The sequence below is a fragment of the Anopheles ziemanni genome, chromosome 2 (assembly GCF_943734765.1).
Source record: "Anopheles ziemanni chromosome 2, idAnoZiCoDA_A2_x.2, whole genome shotgun sequence".
NCBI classification, from domain to species: domain Eukaryota; kingdom Metazoa; phylum Arthropoda; class Insecta; order Diptera; family Culicidae; genus Anopheles; species Anopheles ziemanni.
Window position 1 is genome coordinate 92,422,304 of NC_080705.1, and position 14,536 is coordinate 92,436,839.

The 14,536-nt window shown below is 50.1% G+C and overlaps 2 protein-coding genes and 3 non-coding genes across 5 annotated transcripts; 3 read left to right on the forward strand and 2 right to left on the reverse strand.

The window, feature by feature from the left end:
- Window positions 1-1,635: 1,635 nt before the first annotated feature.
- On the forward strand, window positions 1,636-1,727 carry Trnay-gua (transfer RNA tyrosine (anticodon GUA)). Its single transcript is given in 2 exon segments — window positions 1,636-1,672; window positions 1,692-1,727. It is a non-coding gene; the product is annotated as a tRNA-Tyr (tRNA).
- A 349-nt stretch (window positions 1,728-2,076) lies between these two features.
- On the forward strand, window positions 2,077-2,170 carry Trnay-gua (transfer RNA tyrosine (anticodon GUA)). Its single transcript has 2 exons — window positions 2,077-2,113; window positions 2,135-2,170. It is a non-coding gene; the product is annotated as a tRNA-Tyr (tRNA).
- Window positions 2,171-3,059: 889 nt separating this feature from the next.
- On the reverse strand, window positions 3,060-6,875 carry LOC131294240 (protein PAT1 homolog 1-like). Its single transcript, XM_058322288.1, has 2 exons — window positions 5,911-6,875; window positions 3,060-5,833 (listed from the first exon to the last, which is right to left on the reverse strand). The coding sequence occupies exons 1-2, from the start codon at window positions 6,369-6,371 to the stop codon at window positions 3,361-3,363; spliced, it is 2,934 nt and encodes a 977-aa protein (XP_058178271.1). The 5' UTR covers window positions 6,372-6,875; the 3' UTR covers window positions 3,060-3,360.
- Window positions 6,876-8,291: 1,416 nt separating this feature from the next.
- Window positions 8,292-8,363, forward strand: Trnae-uuc (transfer RNA glutamic acid (anticodon UUC)). The gene has a single exon. It is a non-coding gene; the product is annotated as a tRNA-Glu (tRNA).
- Window positions 8,364-8,419: 56 nt separating this feature from the next.
- LOC131294262 (hairy/enhancer-of-split related with YRPW motif protein-like) lies at window positions 8,420-13,200 on the reverse strand. Its single transcript, XM_058322311.1, has 3 exons — window positions 12,980-13,200; window positions 11,964-12,178; window positions 8,420-9,207 (listed from the first exon to the last, which is right to left on the reverse strand). The coding sequence occupies exons 1-3, from the start codon at window positions 13,198-13,200 to the stop codon at window positions 8,420-8,422; spliced, it is 1,224 nt and encodes a 407-aa protein (XP_058178294.1).
- Window positions 13,201-14,536: the final 1,336 nt, after the last annotated feature.

A 14,536-nucleotide genomic window follows, 5' to 3' on the forward strand; every position in this document is an offset into this window, starting at 1 on the left:
GGACGGCCACAACAACCAATTGGGACTGGGTTGCCAATGTTCTCGTACGCCAAATGTTTATGTTCATTGACGGGCCCATCGTAGCAACCTTTGTTACGAGAACCCATTTTTCTTCTACTGTTCTGAATTGTTTTTGTTAAAGTGTTCGACATAAAACCGTCTCTTCTCTGTGACAGAACATAAATTTTGTGAAGCGTTGTCCGTTACTATGTAGCACGTAGTCGGGATAGGAAATAAAGTTGTAGAAAATTTGGGGATGTAAAACACGCGTCTTTCATATTTTCAGATTTTCATTGCTATTCTGAATGTTGGGCGCTTGGGTAATTGGATTCAATTTGAACATTTGGCCAAAAGTAACGCACCCGCAAAAGCTGATCCATATGCCACGTGATGCAAATCTCACGAACGGTTGGACCCCTTCTGGCGTCTAGGAATCACTAGGAAAATATTACTTATTATAATCTTACGTTAAATTGTGCACTTGACAGCGCTACCCGGAAGTCAGAGGTAACGAAGTGGCAACGAAATTCTCTCGAATTTTTCCCGCTGATGTTAATAAACGGGAAGCAGAGTAAACTTCGGTGTGCCTGCTAACCAAAAAGAACTGAAGCAAAGAAGGCCTGCTTTAAGGAGCTTTCTTGCGTCTTGAAGGAGCATTTTCGTATTTACATTTGGTGCCTTTTTATATGAAGCTGGCACAACCTACCCCGACCGTGGGGTTGGCATCGTCTCGTGATGTCGAATTTGATTCGACATTCTTCGGTTGTCCAAGCCATTTATTTACATCGGGGTTCGCATGTACCCCTCAAATGCTCGTGGGATATTGGGCCCAAGAATGGGTTGCTGCGATGGACGAGAGGCACGATAGAGCAGGCTGGGTGATAATGCAAGCGGGAAAATTGTATGTATGCCTAAGGATGCACAGCGAGCAAATCGCCTTGGCGACGACGTCCTGGCGATGTGCTTCCATTCTCAGCTTGCCTGCTGCCGGAGCCGCCCGATGCTGCTGCTGTCGTTGGCACGAGACAATGCAAAATAAATAGAATTCGCAACTCAAGCAGGACACTTGATGAACGATTTTCCGTTTGCTGAACTCTTCGGTCACCAGCGAACGGCTTTCCACAGGCAACCCCCGTAAGCCCCTGGGAGCGTCGAGAAAAGCTCGACGAGAAATTGTTGACTCTTAAACAGTGGCAACCACACGGCTCTTGCGGTCTCTACGATCGAAAGGCTTCGGGGCAAAGTCGGTTATTGTACGCGTCTCAGCGACGGCAGTCAAGTGGTCTGCCTGGGTTTGAATAATATCAAGTGGATTTTTAATCGGCTCTGCGTTGGCGCTTGCAAATTTTCTTCCCGACAACAACAATATTCATGGCCGGAAATATTCTCATGCGCGTGCCATTCAGTTTTAAGTTCGCTTCGCTCAGGGAAATTATTTGCTGCAACAGGAAAGTTATCATTAAATTTGATGTATTTTTACTTGATAGAAAAACGTAAATAAAATTGGCGAAGGCCAAAAGTGGGTTAAAAAGTGACGATCAAATACTTGTAATTCCGTATTCAGCATACAATTTTCAGCGCGTTAGGTTGTCGGTCTCTTTTTAAATTGATAATATGGAGCCGAGGCATTCACGACCTTCGATAGCTCAGTTGGTAGAGCGGTGGACTGTAGAAGCAATGAGTTGATAGAAATCCATAGGTCACTGGTTCAAATCCGGTTCGAAGGAGAGATTTAAAAACTTTTTTCGATTTCATTTTTTTAATGATTTGACAAAAACCTTTTAGTTTAGTTATATTATTTATTTTATATGTTTATAATAATTTATTTTAATAGGATTGGTTTTGTTGCTGCACATGCAGCTTCAAATTCACTATGGTTTTCTCTCGAATGATTATTTTTCATTTATAAGAAAAATATGCACGTGGTTTTTGACAGATGATCGTAGTAACATAGTAACCGGCAAATACATAGTTTGAACAGCGCATGCCTTTTGAAACAAGAAAACACAGTATAAAAGCCAAAACAAGTTCTTTATGCGTGTTTGATGTGCGCATTTGAGCGACCTCTGTTCATCACCTTCGATAGCTCAGTTGGTAGAGCGGTGGACTGTAGAGGCATCTCTTAGCAATAGTAATCCATAGGTCACTGGTTCAAATCCGGTTCGAAGGATGGTTGATACTTTTTTTTGTTGACGTTCAGTTTTCAACTTTTTACTTTTAACTTTCGCAAATGTTTATTATGACACTACGTTCGATCGATCGGTATTGCAATTTTTGTGCACGTGAATGCTACTATGCTAATTTAAAACGACTGTACATTTTGCTGACATGTGCTTACATTTGTTTTATTAGCTTATGGATATAATTTTACGCTGTGTGTTGTTGCAACCGCATGCAGGGGATTGCCGAACTTTTCGAAAACGATATCAACTTCCCAGCTCCTTTTGCTCAACAACCTCCTAATTTATGTTCATTATTAGTTATAATCAATTACCGGTCCACTTTTATATTGTTCTTCGTTATGTTTTGACCTTTGCGCTGTCATTTTGCGCAACATTCTGCGGACCTTGCGTTACGTTCTTCCTAGCCAAACATCTGCCTAGCAATCGAATTTCGACCGACTGGCCAAACTTCAAATAAGGGTCATAATGGTAGTACAATAGAAAAAATATAAAACAAAGACAAAGTTAAAAAGTACAAATAAAGTCCAGTAGAAACACCACTGCGCAGTGATTTTTTTTCATCACTTTTTAAAAACTACTCTAGATGCAACGGGGGATACATTTAAAAATCAAACATCGTCAAGGATAAACTATCGTGCTAAGCGTCATAACACTGCCGTCCGCTGGTTGAGAGAGTTTAGGTGCTATTAACAATTTTTCTTCCTCCTTCCGGGGGGCGAACTCCCTTACGCCATTTCTTCGCGACGAGAAGAAACTTCCATTATCCAAAGTTCTGCATACATACTATTATTAAAAATTGGATAATCTTTACACCTTTCATCACGACATTATTTTCTGTTTTTGAGTACTGATTACAATTGCTGTTTTTTTAATGTTTTTTTTTGCCTGGTACACCCACGCATACCCCTCGTTAAATATCGGTTCCAGGCTTGATGCTTTCGATACATGATTGCAAAGAGAAAACGGAAAAAAAGAAACAAAGATAAGTAACCGAAGCGTAAAGGAAAAAAAAAATATGCACATTAAATGTAAATAAAAATGATGAGCTACTAAGAGAAACCTAACAAGCAGAGGTCACCTCGATGGCGAATCGAAAGCTTCCTGTCCAATGGTTGCGCGACCTGTCGTCGTGAGTTTTCTTCCGTCGATCGTTGATCTCTTTTGCTTGCACGCTCCATTACTTGTTGCCACCGGACTCTGGCAGTTCGGTCGCCGGTGTCGACTTGGCCGACGGAGCCGGTGAGCTTTCGATGATCGCAACGAGTGCACCAAGCTTACGCTCCAGATCGAGCTCCTGGTGGCGTCTTAGATGCGCGCGCAGTTGCTTCACGATGCCGCACGATGAGTCCAGCTTGAGCAGCACCTTCTGCGCCTTTGCCCCGGTGGCAGGTGCCGCCGTGTCTAGGACGCGCACCACCTCTCGCAGAAGTGTCATCCAGCGGGCCAGGATCACTTCCTGCGGACTGTTGTCGTTTCCCTCGACTCCGTTGCCGTTAATCGACTCCACACCTGCGCCGCCACCACCACCAAGGCCACCGGTCGTCATCAGTTGTTCCATCTGTGCGATCAGCGTCAGCACGGTGAGCAGCAGAAACTTGCACTTCAGCACGAGCCCGAGCAGCAGGTCCGTGTTGAGCAGCGTCTCGAACAGTGGCAGCAGTTCCGCCGCACTCGCGTACTTCACGTGCAGCTCGAGCTGGGCAAAGAGCGGACTCAGCTGATCCTCGGCGTCCTCCCGATCGCGCTTCGGCAGTGCGACGAGCGTCGCGAGGATCGTACACCAGACCGTCCACCGGGCCGGATGGCCGCTGAGTGCCTTCTGGATGCGCTTCAGCAGCAGCTTGCCCTTGCGAACCGAAAGGAGACGCAGTATGCCCTCCGCATTCAAGCCGGGCAGTATTCGCTCGAGCAGATTCTCGATCGTGTCCTGCTCGACCTCCGACACGTTACCAGCCGCGGCATGCTGCTGCTTCGACGGACCGCCGCCGCCACCGCCACCGGCAACATTGTTCTGCTCGTCGGTGGCCCGATTTTCCTGCTGAGCGAGCAGTCGCTCTTTGGCGCGCTTTTCCTTCATCTGCTGCTTCGCTTCGATGGCCAGCGGGTTCGACATGTCCTCGAGGCGCAGCACCAAGCGGTAGAGGTTCTCCACATGCAGCAGCACCTGGCGCGAGCGGCGCTGATTGGCGGCCGTGTCGGAGGAGCTGTTGTTGCCGCTTCCGGAGCCACTTCCACCGGCACTCGCACCGCCTGCCGCTCCGCCCTCCGCCACCGAACGATCGACCACGACATCCTGATCGATGATTTTTCTCGGCGCAATCACACTGCCGCACTGCAGCTTGCCGAGCGAGTTCTCGAACTGTACCGGCTTGTAGCGACGCGGCTGAATCTCTTTGATGTTGTCCTTCGCCGAGGACGAGTTGTCCGAATTGCGCCGCTCGCGGATCAGCCCGTTCCGGTGCAGCATCTGCTGCGAGAACGGATGGTAGAACGTGTTGTCCTTATGCGCTTTGCTTTCTCGCTCCGCACCACGCTCGCGCTCCTTGCGGTCGCGGAACACGCAGAAGTAGTAGTCGTTGTAGTACGCCGTCTCCTTGTTCAGCTGCGACAGCTGGATGCCGAGCAGCCAGTGTTTCGCGCGGTCGCTCATCATGTTCGCGTACTCGTCGTACTCGAAGTGACGGTTCAGCTTTCCATTTTGCAGTCGATCGCCGCGGCCCTGCTGCTGCTGCTGTTGCTGTTGCTGTTGCTGCTGCTGCATGTTGCCGCCGTGATGTTGGTGGTGCTGTTGCTGCATATGGTGAGGATGGTGGCCACCACCGGGATGATGGTGCTGCATCTGCTGCTGGGGGAAATGATGATGCCCCGGGTGATTATGGTGGCCATGGTGATGATGGTGCGCCATATTGTTGTGGTGATGCGGTGGACCATTCCAGTTGGGCGCCGGAAACGGAGGATGAGGATGGTGGTGCGGCGGCGGCGGCGTCATAAACGGATGGTGCTTAAAGTTTCCGTGGGGCGGTGGCATCGGGGGAAGCACCGGACCGGGGCCCGGGGCACCCGGTGGCACACCCAGCGGCAGCGGAGGTTGCCCCAGACCTCCGGTGGGCGGCGGCTGACGATAGTGCGGCAACATGGGATGATTCTGCTGGATCTCCTCCACCAGACGCTGGCTGAAGCTGGCATTGTTGTTGTTGTTGTTATTGTTATTAGTGCTGTTGTTACTATTGTTCGGCGGAGGTGGCTGGAAGGTTATCGGAAAGGGAAACGGCCCACCGCCGCCAACTCCTCCCTGCTGCTGTTGCTGCTGTCCAGCTACCGGGGGTGGTGGTGGCATGTTCGTCGGGGGAAACCCGAGGGGCGATTGAACCCCTCCTGCTCCACCGAGTAGGGCGGGTGAGGCAAAGGCCAACGGGACAGGAACGGGACGATGAAGCATCGGATTGGGTCCCGGGGGCATCGGTTGCGACTGGCTGGAGCTTGGAGGCGCGAAGCCGGGCGGTGGACGAGGCAGTGGTGTCATTCCTCGTCGCATCTGCTCTTGCTGCTGTTTGATCATGTTTTGCTCGATTTCCTCCAACGAGCAGATACGAATCTGGCTCGGATTTGGCAAAGGATACCGTCCCAAGGGTGCTCCGAAGCGGTCTGGAAAAGGAATAATCCTTGTGATTGAATGTTTCTCTGAAAGCCGACGGCCATCTTTTACTTACCACCAGCTGCTGATCCTGCCGGCACAGGGGTTGATGATCCGATGACCGATGATTGCAATGGAACAGAGACCGGGGGTACAGTGTGGCGTGGTGTTTCCGGTTTGCTGGGCATCGTCCACACGCTCGGGTCGAGCTGCAGCCGGGCCTCCGGTTCCGTATCATTGTCCAGCTCGAAGTTGTCGATCCCGACCGACGAAAAGTTGATGTCCAGGTCGGAATCTGCCCCGGAATCACCGTCCCCTCCTTCGCGCTGGTCCATTCGCACGAGATCCTCGTGCAAATTCTCCCAATCGTCCTCCCGTGCCTGCCCGAACGTTTCGTCGTTGAGTGCATCATACTCCTCCTCCGAGTCGGAACCACGGCCTCCACTGCCGGCACCTCCACCGAGCACTCCACGATTGCGACCGGCCCTACCACCTCCACCGTCGTCATCTTCCCCGGGTAGAGCCGCGTCAAAGCCAAAGAATGAGTCCGACATCTTCGCTACCTTCGCCTCGCCAACTTGCCAGCCAGTGATTCGTCAATCGGCTGCACTGGGGCGGGACCTTACAACGACACAACCTTCGGTCACCTGTCGCTCCCAAGTGGACGACGTCGGCGACGTCGACGGAAGGCAGGAATCGATCCTCGAACACCTCCTACCTCCTCACTCAGTACGACGACCCGCGCGCAATAACACCTGGCAACAACAGCACCGTGTCCACCCGGGGGCACTTCAGCGACCGTATCACCGACGGATTGATCCACTTTGGCTGCAGGTACCCGAGGCGAGCGATAAACAACGAGGCTGCTGCTGCTGCTGCCACCACACCGCACGGCCTTCCGCCGTTTACCACCGCGCCCGGTGGCGAACGATACACACACTCAGCTGCGGCAACTGGTTCGATGGCGCGCTGCTTGGAGATTTCCGCCGTTTTCCGTCACAATTCCGATGCGGCTATTGTTTGCTGGGTTGTGAAATTGCCACAAACGGTGAGGACGGCAATCTCCGTGGAGTACAAAAAAAGGACCAAATCACACGACAGCAGACAATGCGACGGACGTTTTTCTGACAGCACTGCGCGGTTTGACGTCTATCGAGCGGCACTCGATATCTATGACAGCGCGATTATACCTCCGGATCGAGTGCTGCAGCGGGCAACATTACTTGCAAAGAGTTTTGCTCGCATCTGCCTGAAAACGGGTAAAATACTGTTTTTAATTTTTGCTGAACAAGTGTGTATTAATGATGGTAAAAAGAGTACCCGAGGGACATTACTCATCATCGTTCGTTCAGTACGATTTTCAATATAAAATCTCTTTATTTGGGATGCTTTTGCTGCACTTGCGATGGATCTTCGGAGTTTACCACAAGATTATAAACGAACTACAGCATCCTGATCTCGCACTTAGAAGATGCAGCTGACGAAGGAAGGATCCTTTCTGCATCGATGCACGTATTGCAGCGCGCGCTTATCAAATTCCGTTGTCCGATAATGCATTTTGAAAGAGTTTGCGGATCTTTGCAAGCAATAAAAAACAGTATCATCCAATCTTGTACTCAAACACGGTTTCATTTTATTTTCCGATGCGGAATCATGGTTTCGTTTGAAATGTGTATAAAAATACGAAATATTCCCATTTTTCTGTATACTTAAAGCGATGGCGATATTTTTATCTGCTCTCTTGGTGTTTTCAAAAACTCCGGTACTTTCAGTTGCGACTGTTTCTAATAAATGGTCTCACAAATCACATCTGGCATTCTATTTGGTTTAAATATACGTTTCCCAACGACAAACTTGTTTAGTTCTAGCTCTGTAAAAGTATCCTTACTCACTAATTGACTCGATTTGGTTTCACTTAGTTTACTAAAGAAAGTCGAAACGCCACGGCGTACTCGGCCACGAAATCTGCATCTACGCTGCGCCCCTATGGGTTATCAGTGTGGGATGCCCTTGTGGTGGAATTCACCCATGTGATGCGGTCAATAAATAATAATCTTTCTTATGATAGTTCCAACGCTGTACGCAACGCCACACACTTATCTTGGAATAAACACGCATCATAAAGACACTTTCTCTATTCAAGTTTCAACATCTCCATCCACTGTCTCTCTATCTTTTGTTAAAGCTGAGGAATACTGGTTTTCTGATTCGCCTCCTGATTGGTTTGATATGCCTTTTTGAAGACTGTGTAAATTTTAGAAAATTGATCGTCATATTCTACATCGTGATACGTTATGGTTTGCTTCTTATGATAAAAGGATTTGGTAAAGTTGCTGTCGAATGCTTGCTGAAATCTCATCCTTTCAAAAATGGCAGTAATTCTTTGGCAATATCGGAATTCTTTCATTACAATCGCTGGGAGAGATATGCTTTGGCCGAAGCTGTTTGTGTTTGGAGCTTGGTGTTCCTAACCATCCCATATGGTCTAGTGGCTAGGATATCTGGCTTTCACCCAGAAGGCCCGGGTTCGATTCCCGGTATGGGAAAGATACTTTTTTGTTTACGGCTGCGACTCATTCGTATCACTTTTTTGTTTTTGGTTCTAACAGGCCATTTCGGCGCCCCAAGGACGATAAGGCTTGGCGGCCGTATTGTAGCCGTGAGTTGATGTGCTCACGGGGTACTGCGGGTTACCGTACGCCGATAGCCCACGGTTGGGGTTGTGGTTGGACAGCTCCGTGTAGGTAGGGGCGCCGTTGTTGGCCGACCCGGCACCGGCTTGTTGCTGTTGGTCAGCTTGTTGCTGTTGTTGCTGCTGCTGCTGCTGTTGTTGCCCATTAGCGGCCGAATCGTGCTGGCTGCTGTATAGCTCATGCAGCGGCGCACTGGACGCGTAAATGGCCGCGGTCGCTGCCGAAGAAGCGGTCGATTGATGCCCACCGGTCAGCTGTTGCTGTTGTTGCTGCTGTTGCTGCTGCTGTTGCTGGTGGTGGAGGTGTTCGTGGGGCGGTGGTATGGTGGCCACCTGAGGAATGTACGGAGCGGTCGCACTCTGGTGTGGTCCGTAGTTCTGGTGAGGATGGTAGTATCCGCTCGTGCCATGGTGTGTTGAAGGGTAGGCAACGGCGGCGGCCGCCACCGGATATGCCGTGGTACTCCCGTGGGACCATGCCGGGCTGGTAGCGGAGGCGGCATTCGCTTTCGAGGACAGTTCGCGCTGGGTTGCGAAGCACTGCAGGTGAGACATTAGCCGCAATCGAAGGGGATCCTGCACGTCCATCCCTTCGATCGTGACCAGGTAACGGGCCACTTCGGCGACACACTCCCGGAAGCCAATGATGTGATAGTCCATCGCGAACCGTTGCGGATCGTAGCTGGCATCATCGAGTCCTGTAGGGCAAAGAGAAAAAATGGAGAAACATGAGTTCGATGTCAGAAAGAGCAAGGATTAACACCTACAGAATTATGCAATGGTATTGGCGTTACCGTAACGTTCAACAGTAGTAACGCTTTTCAATAGAAAACACGTTGCTATGGTAAACCGATGATGTAACGCCAATCTTATCGTTTAATGCTGCTCGGCTAAGGACCCTCATTATACAAACTATTGGAAAAAAAACATAAACCCTCTTCCACTACGAAAGGCGTCAATAAGTCAACACACAATCATTGACGCCACTTCTATCCCTCCCTCACCAACACCCGCCCATCAAACAAACTCCCCTTCCTTGTTGTATCCTGTGCTAAAGCCGGCGTGTAACCGGCCAGGAACGAACTCTCTCACGGTTCGCGCACCGGACCTATTTCTCCAGTGGCGTAGAACTCGCGCATACGCAGATCCTTTGCGTTGCTCAACATCGAGGGACCACAGCAATTGCTGCGGTATTCCAATTCGTGTACGTGTTCGTATCGCACGGTTCGCCGGATCCGTTTCCCCCTGCATGGTTCCGGATCGACGGGTTCCCGCGGGTGTCAAGGGAGGTGCCTTCGTGTGTGTGTGTGTGGGAAATTACATGTACTCTCCACCCTCTTTCACCCTCCATATGGAATCATCATCATTCTAAAACATTACCGCCAACATACGCCGTTTCTCCCCTACGAGCTGGCGTGAGTTTTTTTTATTCAAACTTTTATTAATCTTCCCAGTTTTGCTGGTACTATCGGCGGACCTCATTGCGAAAGGGGATTAAATCATCCGCCTGTGTGTGTGTGTGAACCCTTTCGGTTTCGTTTCCATTTCGAATGCAGCCAGTGCGTTGTGCTCACGGTTCGGTAGGAAACACTATCGGCTCCCCTCCCCGGAGGGAAAGTATGCACCGCATTGACTTGTTCAGGCCACACGCAGGGGGAAACAGTGAAGGAGGGGGAGGAGGGAGGGATCCTTAATGGCGTGGGAAAGTTCTACGCGCCATTTCCCGGGCAGCTTTGCGCTCCTTCGGACACTAATGATTGTACCGAATGGGTGAAAGAGGAAGGGGAGAAATGGACGAAAATAAAAACACTACAGACCCCTTGCGATTAGAGAAAATGGGATTGGGCGAGTTGATGCTGCCGGAATCAAATTATGCTTTGTTTCAGCACCATACCGGAGTTGCATTCCCTTGCGCCGGGGCCACAGTCATGTAGGGTGATACGGGGCAGTATGGATTCGTTGAAGATAAACAAACATTTGTCTCAAGTTCGAAATAAATGTCAACATTTACTCTGAGGAGCCATAGATTGCTTAAAACAAACCAAAGGTAAAGTTATTTAAAACCAAAGTTTGCTTAGACCTGTGATGCGTATGTTTGGAATCAGCTGTCACACTAAACCATAAAATTACACATGGCCCCCGCGGTGCATATTGCACCAACCTACCTTAATAGTAGGAGCTGGTGCAGAGCACGCCGATAAATTGATATTTATCGCGTAATTGGGACCGCGCTTCCTCGTTGTGACTATTGTGGGGTGAATTTGGTGTTATTTAGTTTTTTGTTTCTCACATCCACATGAGAGTGATGACTTACTCGTGCCGCGCGATATGCCCGAAATGGAGACGAGTGTCAATTTGGAGTTAGAAAAGTGAGGAAGCGGGCGATAGGCCTTAAAAACACCTCAGGCCTCCCAGAGGTTTATTTATTAGTTGGGAATCGGATACTGTTCATTAGGTTTCTTCCATTGTTCTTTGAATGCAATTCTAGACGCAATAGGCTGTAGAAGTTAGAACGCATCACAAGGCAAGTGGATCACAAGATCTGTTAGGAAAAAACCGCCATCAGGTTTTTTTTTATGAGAAAAAACATAATCACCTTCCCTTCCCTTCCATGGGCAAGATCAACGGCATGTTTCGTTCCGTTTCGCTTCAGTTGACGCACAAAGTATCGTTTGCGAATATCGTTTAACTTCTGAAAACTTGACCCTACACACGCGGTGTTTGTGGAAGTTCCAGAGCCAAACACGGACCGCCACTATAGGCATGTTGTTTTCCACTTCAAAGCACAAAGGAGGGTGCTCGGGGGGAAATGGAAGGAAAATAATAACTGGGAAAGAAAGACCGCTAGGGTCTAGGAAACAGCCGTGGGAAACACAACTGCAAAAAGGGACTCGGGGCCTCCTCACGGCAAAAGGACCTCGGAATAGAAACTCGGTCCCTAGCGGGACCCTCTTCAACGTTGAACGTACGGGGAACGTTAGGGAAGCGTAAGGTAAAAGCGGTTCTCAGGCGTTAAGCACAAGGGAAAAGGACACCACGTCGAAGGCGAAGTCGGTCCGGACGACCGGATATTGCTGTCGGAAGCAAAATATATGAGCCTAAGAAATAAAGGCCCGCTTTCGGGACCGGGATCGTACCGAGTGACTACGGTTAATTAAACACCAAAACGGGCACGTCCCTGCGTTCGCTGTAATGAGCCGATCGTCTTACACAAATCTCATACCAATGCGGGTCCCGATCTTCGCTCGGGACATTGGACGAACGGGTTCCGCTGGAACGGTTAGGCATCGGAAGGATCACCTTTCTGCCCGTCTAACCCAAACGTCAATACGTCTTGTGTCCGAGACAGGAAGTCAACGTCGACACAGCCGAGGAGCGGTTCTCCAATTTCTTTCGCAGCATCCCGAAACAAAAAGAGTATACGTGAAAGGAAGCACCCGTAAAGCAGTCTTACCTCGTGCGTGTAGCGCCTTCAGATGGTCAACCGTCAGTTGCAGGATTTCGGCCTTCTCCAGCTTGGCCGAGCCCTGCTTCTCGTACGCGCTCGGCACCAGCCGCTTCAGCTCGGTCAGCGAGGAGTTGATCCGGTCCCGGCGTTTCTTCTCGATCACGCCGCGGCGCCTTTTGCGACTCAACAGTTGACAGCTGTCAGATTCGCCCGGTGATGTACTGCAAGGCGGGCCACCGGGGAGAAGGGTTCGACGACGACGACGACGACGACCATGATGATGATATTGCGAGATCGTGCGAATTGATCGACGAGACGTGAGAAAGAAAAAAAAGGAACACACACACACCGTATTAAATAATTTGTTTGCCGCAAGGGAACGACGAGGGTTTGCTGTTATTTCCGGGTTTCGAAAAAGCGTGGGAACGGAGGGTTCTAAGATTGGTGGGACTACGTGAGATCGGAAGTCTTTAACTGTTTATTGTTACCGAACAGAACATGAATTTATGGAGATTATGATAACATTAGAAGTAAGTCTTGTTATCAAATAGATCCAAAACAATTTTCTACTATCATAGTATATTTATGACGATAAAACGACAATATCAAGACTATTGAGATCGCATTTGATAAAACAAAAAACAATTTTTTCCTGAATCTTGTACTTGTTACCACCACTTCTTCTTCTTCTTCTTCTTCTTGGCGTAACGACTTCTTGGTCATGCCTGCCTTTTAAGGGCTTACGAGACTTGTTTCCCTGTTGTACGTGGATAGTCAGTCGTACAGGGGAGCCACTTATTTAAATTAAAAAACAAACTTCTCTAAATGTGCATTTTTAATATAAATGCATCTTGGTATAACTCGTTGTTTGGAGGATCGTTAAAACTAAAAGCGCAAGGAACACTTTATCTGACACCAGGAACCACTCCAATGTTGATTCTATTTGAGAACTTCACCGTAAACACTCTGATAGCATTCTTTTCTCATATCTCTCCACAGACGTGAGGTAACAAAATACTCACTGCTCCTTGGACGATTCCTCTGAGTAGAGATCCTCGCAGTCACTCTCGGACAGCGTCCGCTTGTGGCCCTTGGAGGACGGCGGCGTCCACGTATTGTGACCGGCGTGCGTCGGCGTGGAAGTTGCACTTGGCGTTGTTGCCGCGGTCGTGGAGTAACCCCAGTGCAGCGGCGTACTGTGGTGATGATGGGCGGCATGGTGATGAGGTAGGTGATGTTCCATTTTCGTTTGTAAGTTTCCTCCCCGTTCACCCTGTGTTTCACTGTTTATCACTGCTTTTCCACACACACACCACACACGCAATCTTATTGAAGTTGTTTTCACTTTCCCGACGGCAACGGTCGATTTGAATCTTGTAAGACACTTCCGGATTCGGCCGTAAAGACAGACACAGGCACACTTGATGCAGATGCGGATGCACTTGGCGTAGAACTTGGCACTTGGCCGCAGCGAGCTTGCGACAAGTCGTGCGGCTCACTTTTTCGGTGGTCCGTCTTCCGGTGACGACGACGACGAGGACGAGGACGACTCCTCACACGTGACTTGTCATGTGCGCAAACGGCGTCCGACTGATTTAATGAGCGTACGCCGAGCGCATGCAATGCATGATGCCGCACACACAGCCCACCGCACCCCTCGTGCACACGACCCCCTCGCCTGGTTCGCCGGCGTTCGGTTGGTTGGTTCATGCGCCGCACGCCGGGAAAAGATACGCACGAACGCCACGCGACCCTCGCACTTTGCTGCCCCCGGGTCGGACCGAGGGCGGCCTCGGATTGGCCGAGAAGGGCGAGCGAAAGGGACTTCCTTCCCTTCCCGCTGGTGAAGGGCACAATCGTTTCCACCTCATGCCCGTTTCGTTCATTCTCTTTTGCGTTTCTGGACGACTTTCCGGTGGTGGGGGAAGCGTTCTGTTCTACGAAACGTTCATTCTTGGTTCCCCCACCACGCCGCTTTGTAAGATGAATCATTCACCTCTGGTTCATCTAAAGAGGAAGGGCTGGATATATACGTCCTGCTTCTACACACGCACACACACACACGAACGAAGCATGGCCGATGAAAGGACGCACGACGGACGGGCACACGCGGAGATGACACGCGAACGAAACGCGAACACACAATTCGCTGCTCCCGAGTTGCATCCCCTCGGCGGTAGGTGCAGGGGGGGGTAGGTGTGGTGGAAAAACCTCATCCCAACCCCCGAGCGTCTCGGTCCATCCACCGGCGGCGACCGGCGACTGGCCACGTGGACCGGCATGCGGCCCCAAATGCCCGCGTGGCACGCGTTTCCTCTAAGCGTCCGCGACGAGCGTGCTCCCACAATGTTGGCGTCTGCCCTGGTTACACACACATGCACTTGTTGCTGATGGCCGGATGCTGCCGCCCGCCGGAAACACTTGACCTTGGCTCAGCTGGGCGCAATTAGGTCTGCCATGCTGACGATGGCGATGTACGGATCGATCAGAATAAGGGCAGCATCGGGCGTGACGATGTCAGCTGATCTGCCGTGCCAAACTGCTGGCTTCAGAGGACATAATAACTTAACATAAGTATT

Bases quoted from the DNA above. Each gene is read 5' to 3' on its own strand.
- LOC131294240 (XM_058322288.1), bottom strand. From the start codon at position 6,371: ATGTCGGACTCATTCTTTGGCTTTGACGCGGCTCTACCCGGGGAAGAT. The intron at 5,834-5,910 runs AGGATCAGCAGC...GATTATTCCTTT, and splicing joins TCATCAACCCCTGTGCCGGC to TCCAGACCGCTTCGGAGCAC.
- LOC131294262 (XM_058322311.1), bottom strand. From the start codon at position 13,200: ATGGAACATCACCTACCTCATCACCATGCCGCCCATCATCACCACAGT. The intron at 12,179-12,979 runs GTGAGTATTTTG...CCCGCCTTGCAG, and splicing joins GAGGAATCGTCCAAGGAGCA to TACATCACCGGGCGAATCTG. The intron at 9,208-11,963 runs GTAAGACTGCTT...TTTGCCCTACAG, and splicing joins GAAGGCGCTACACGCACGAG to GACTCGATGATGCCAGCTAC.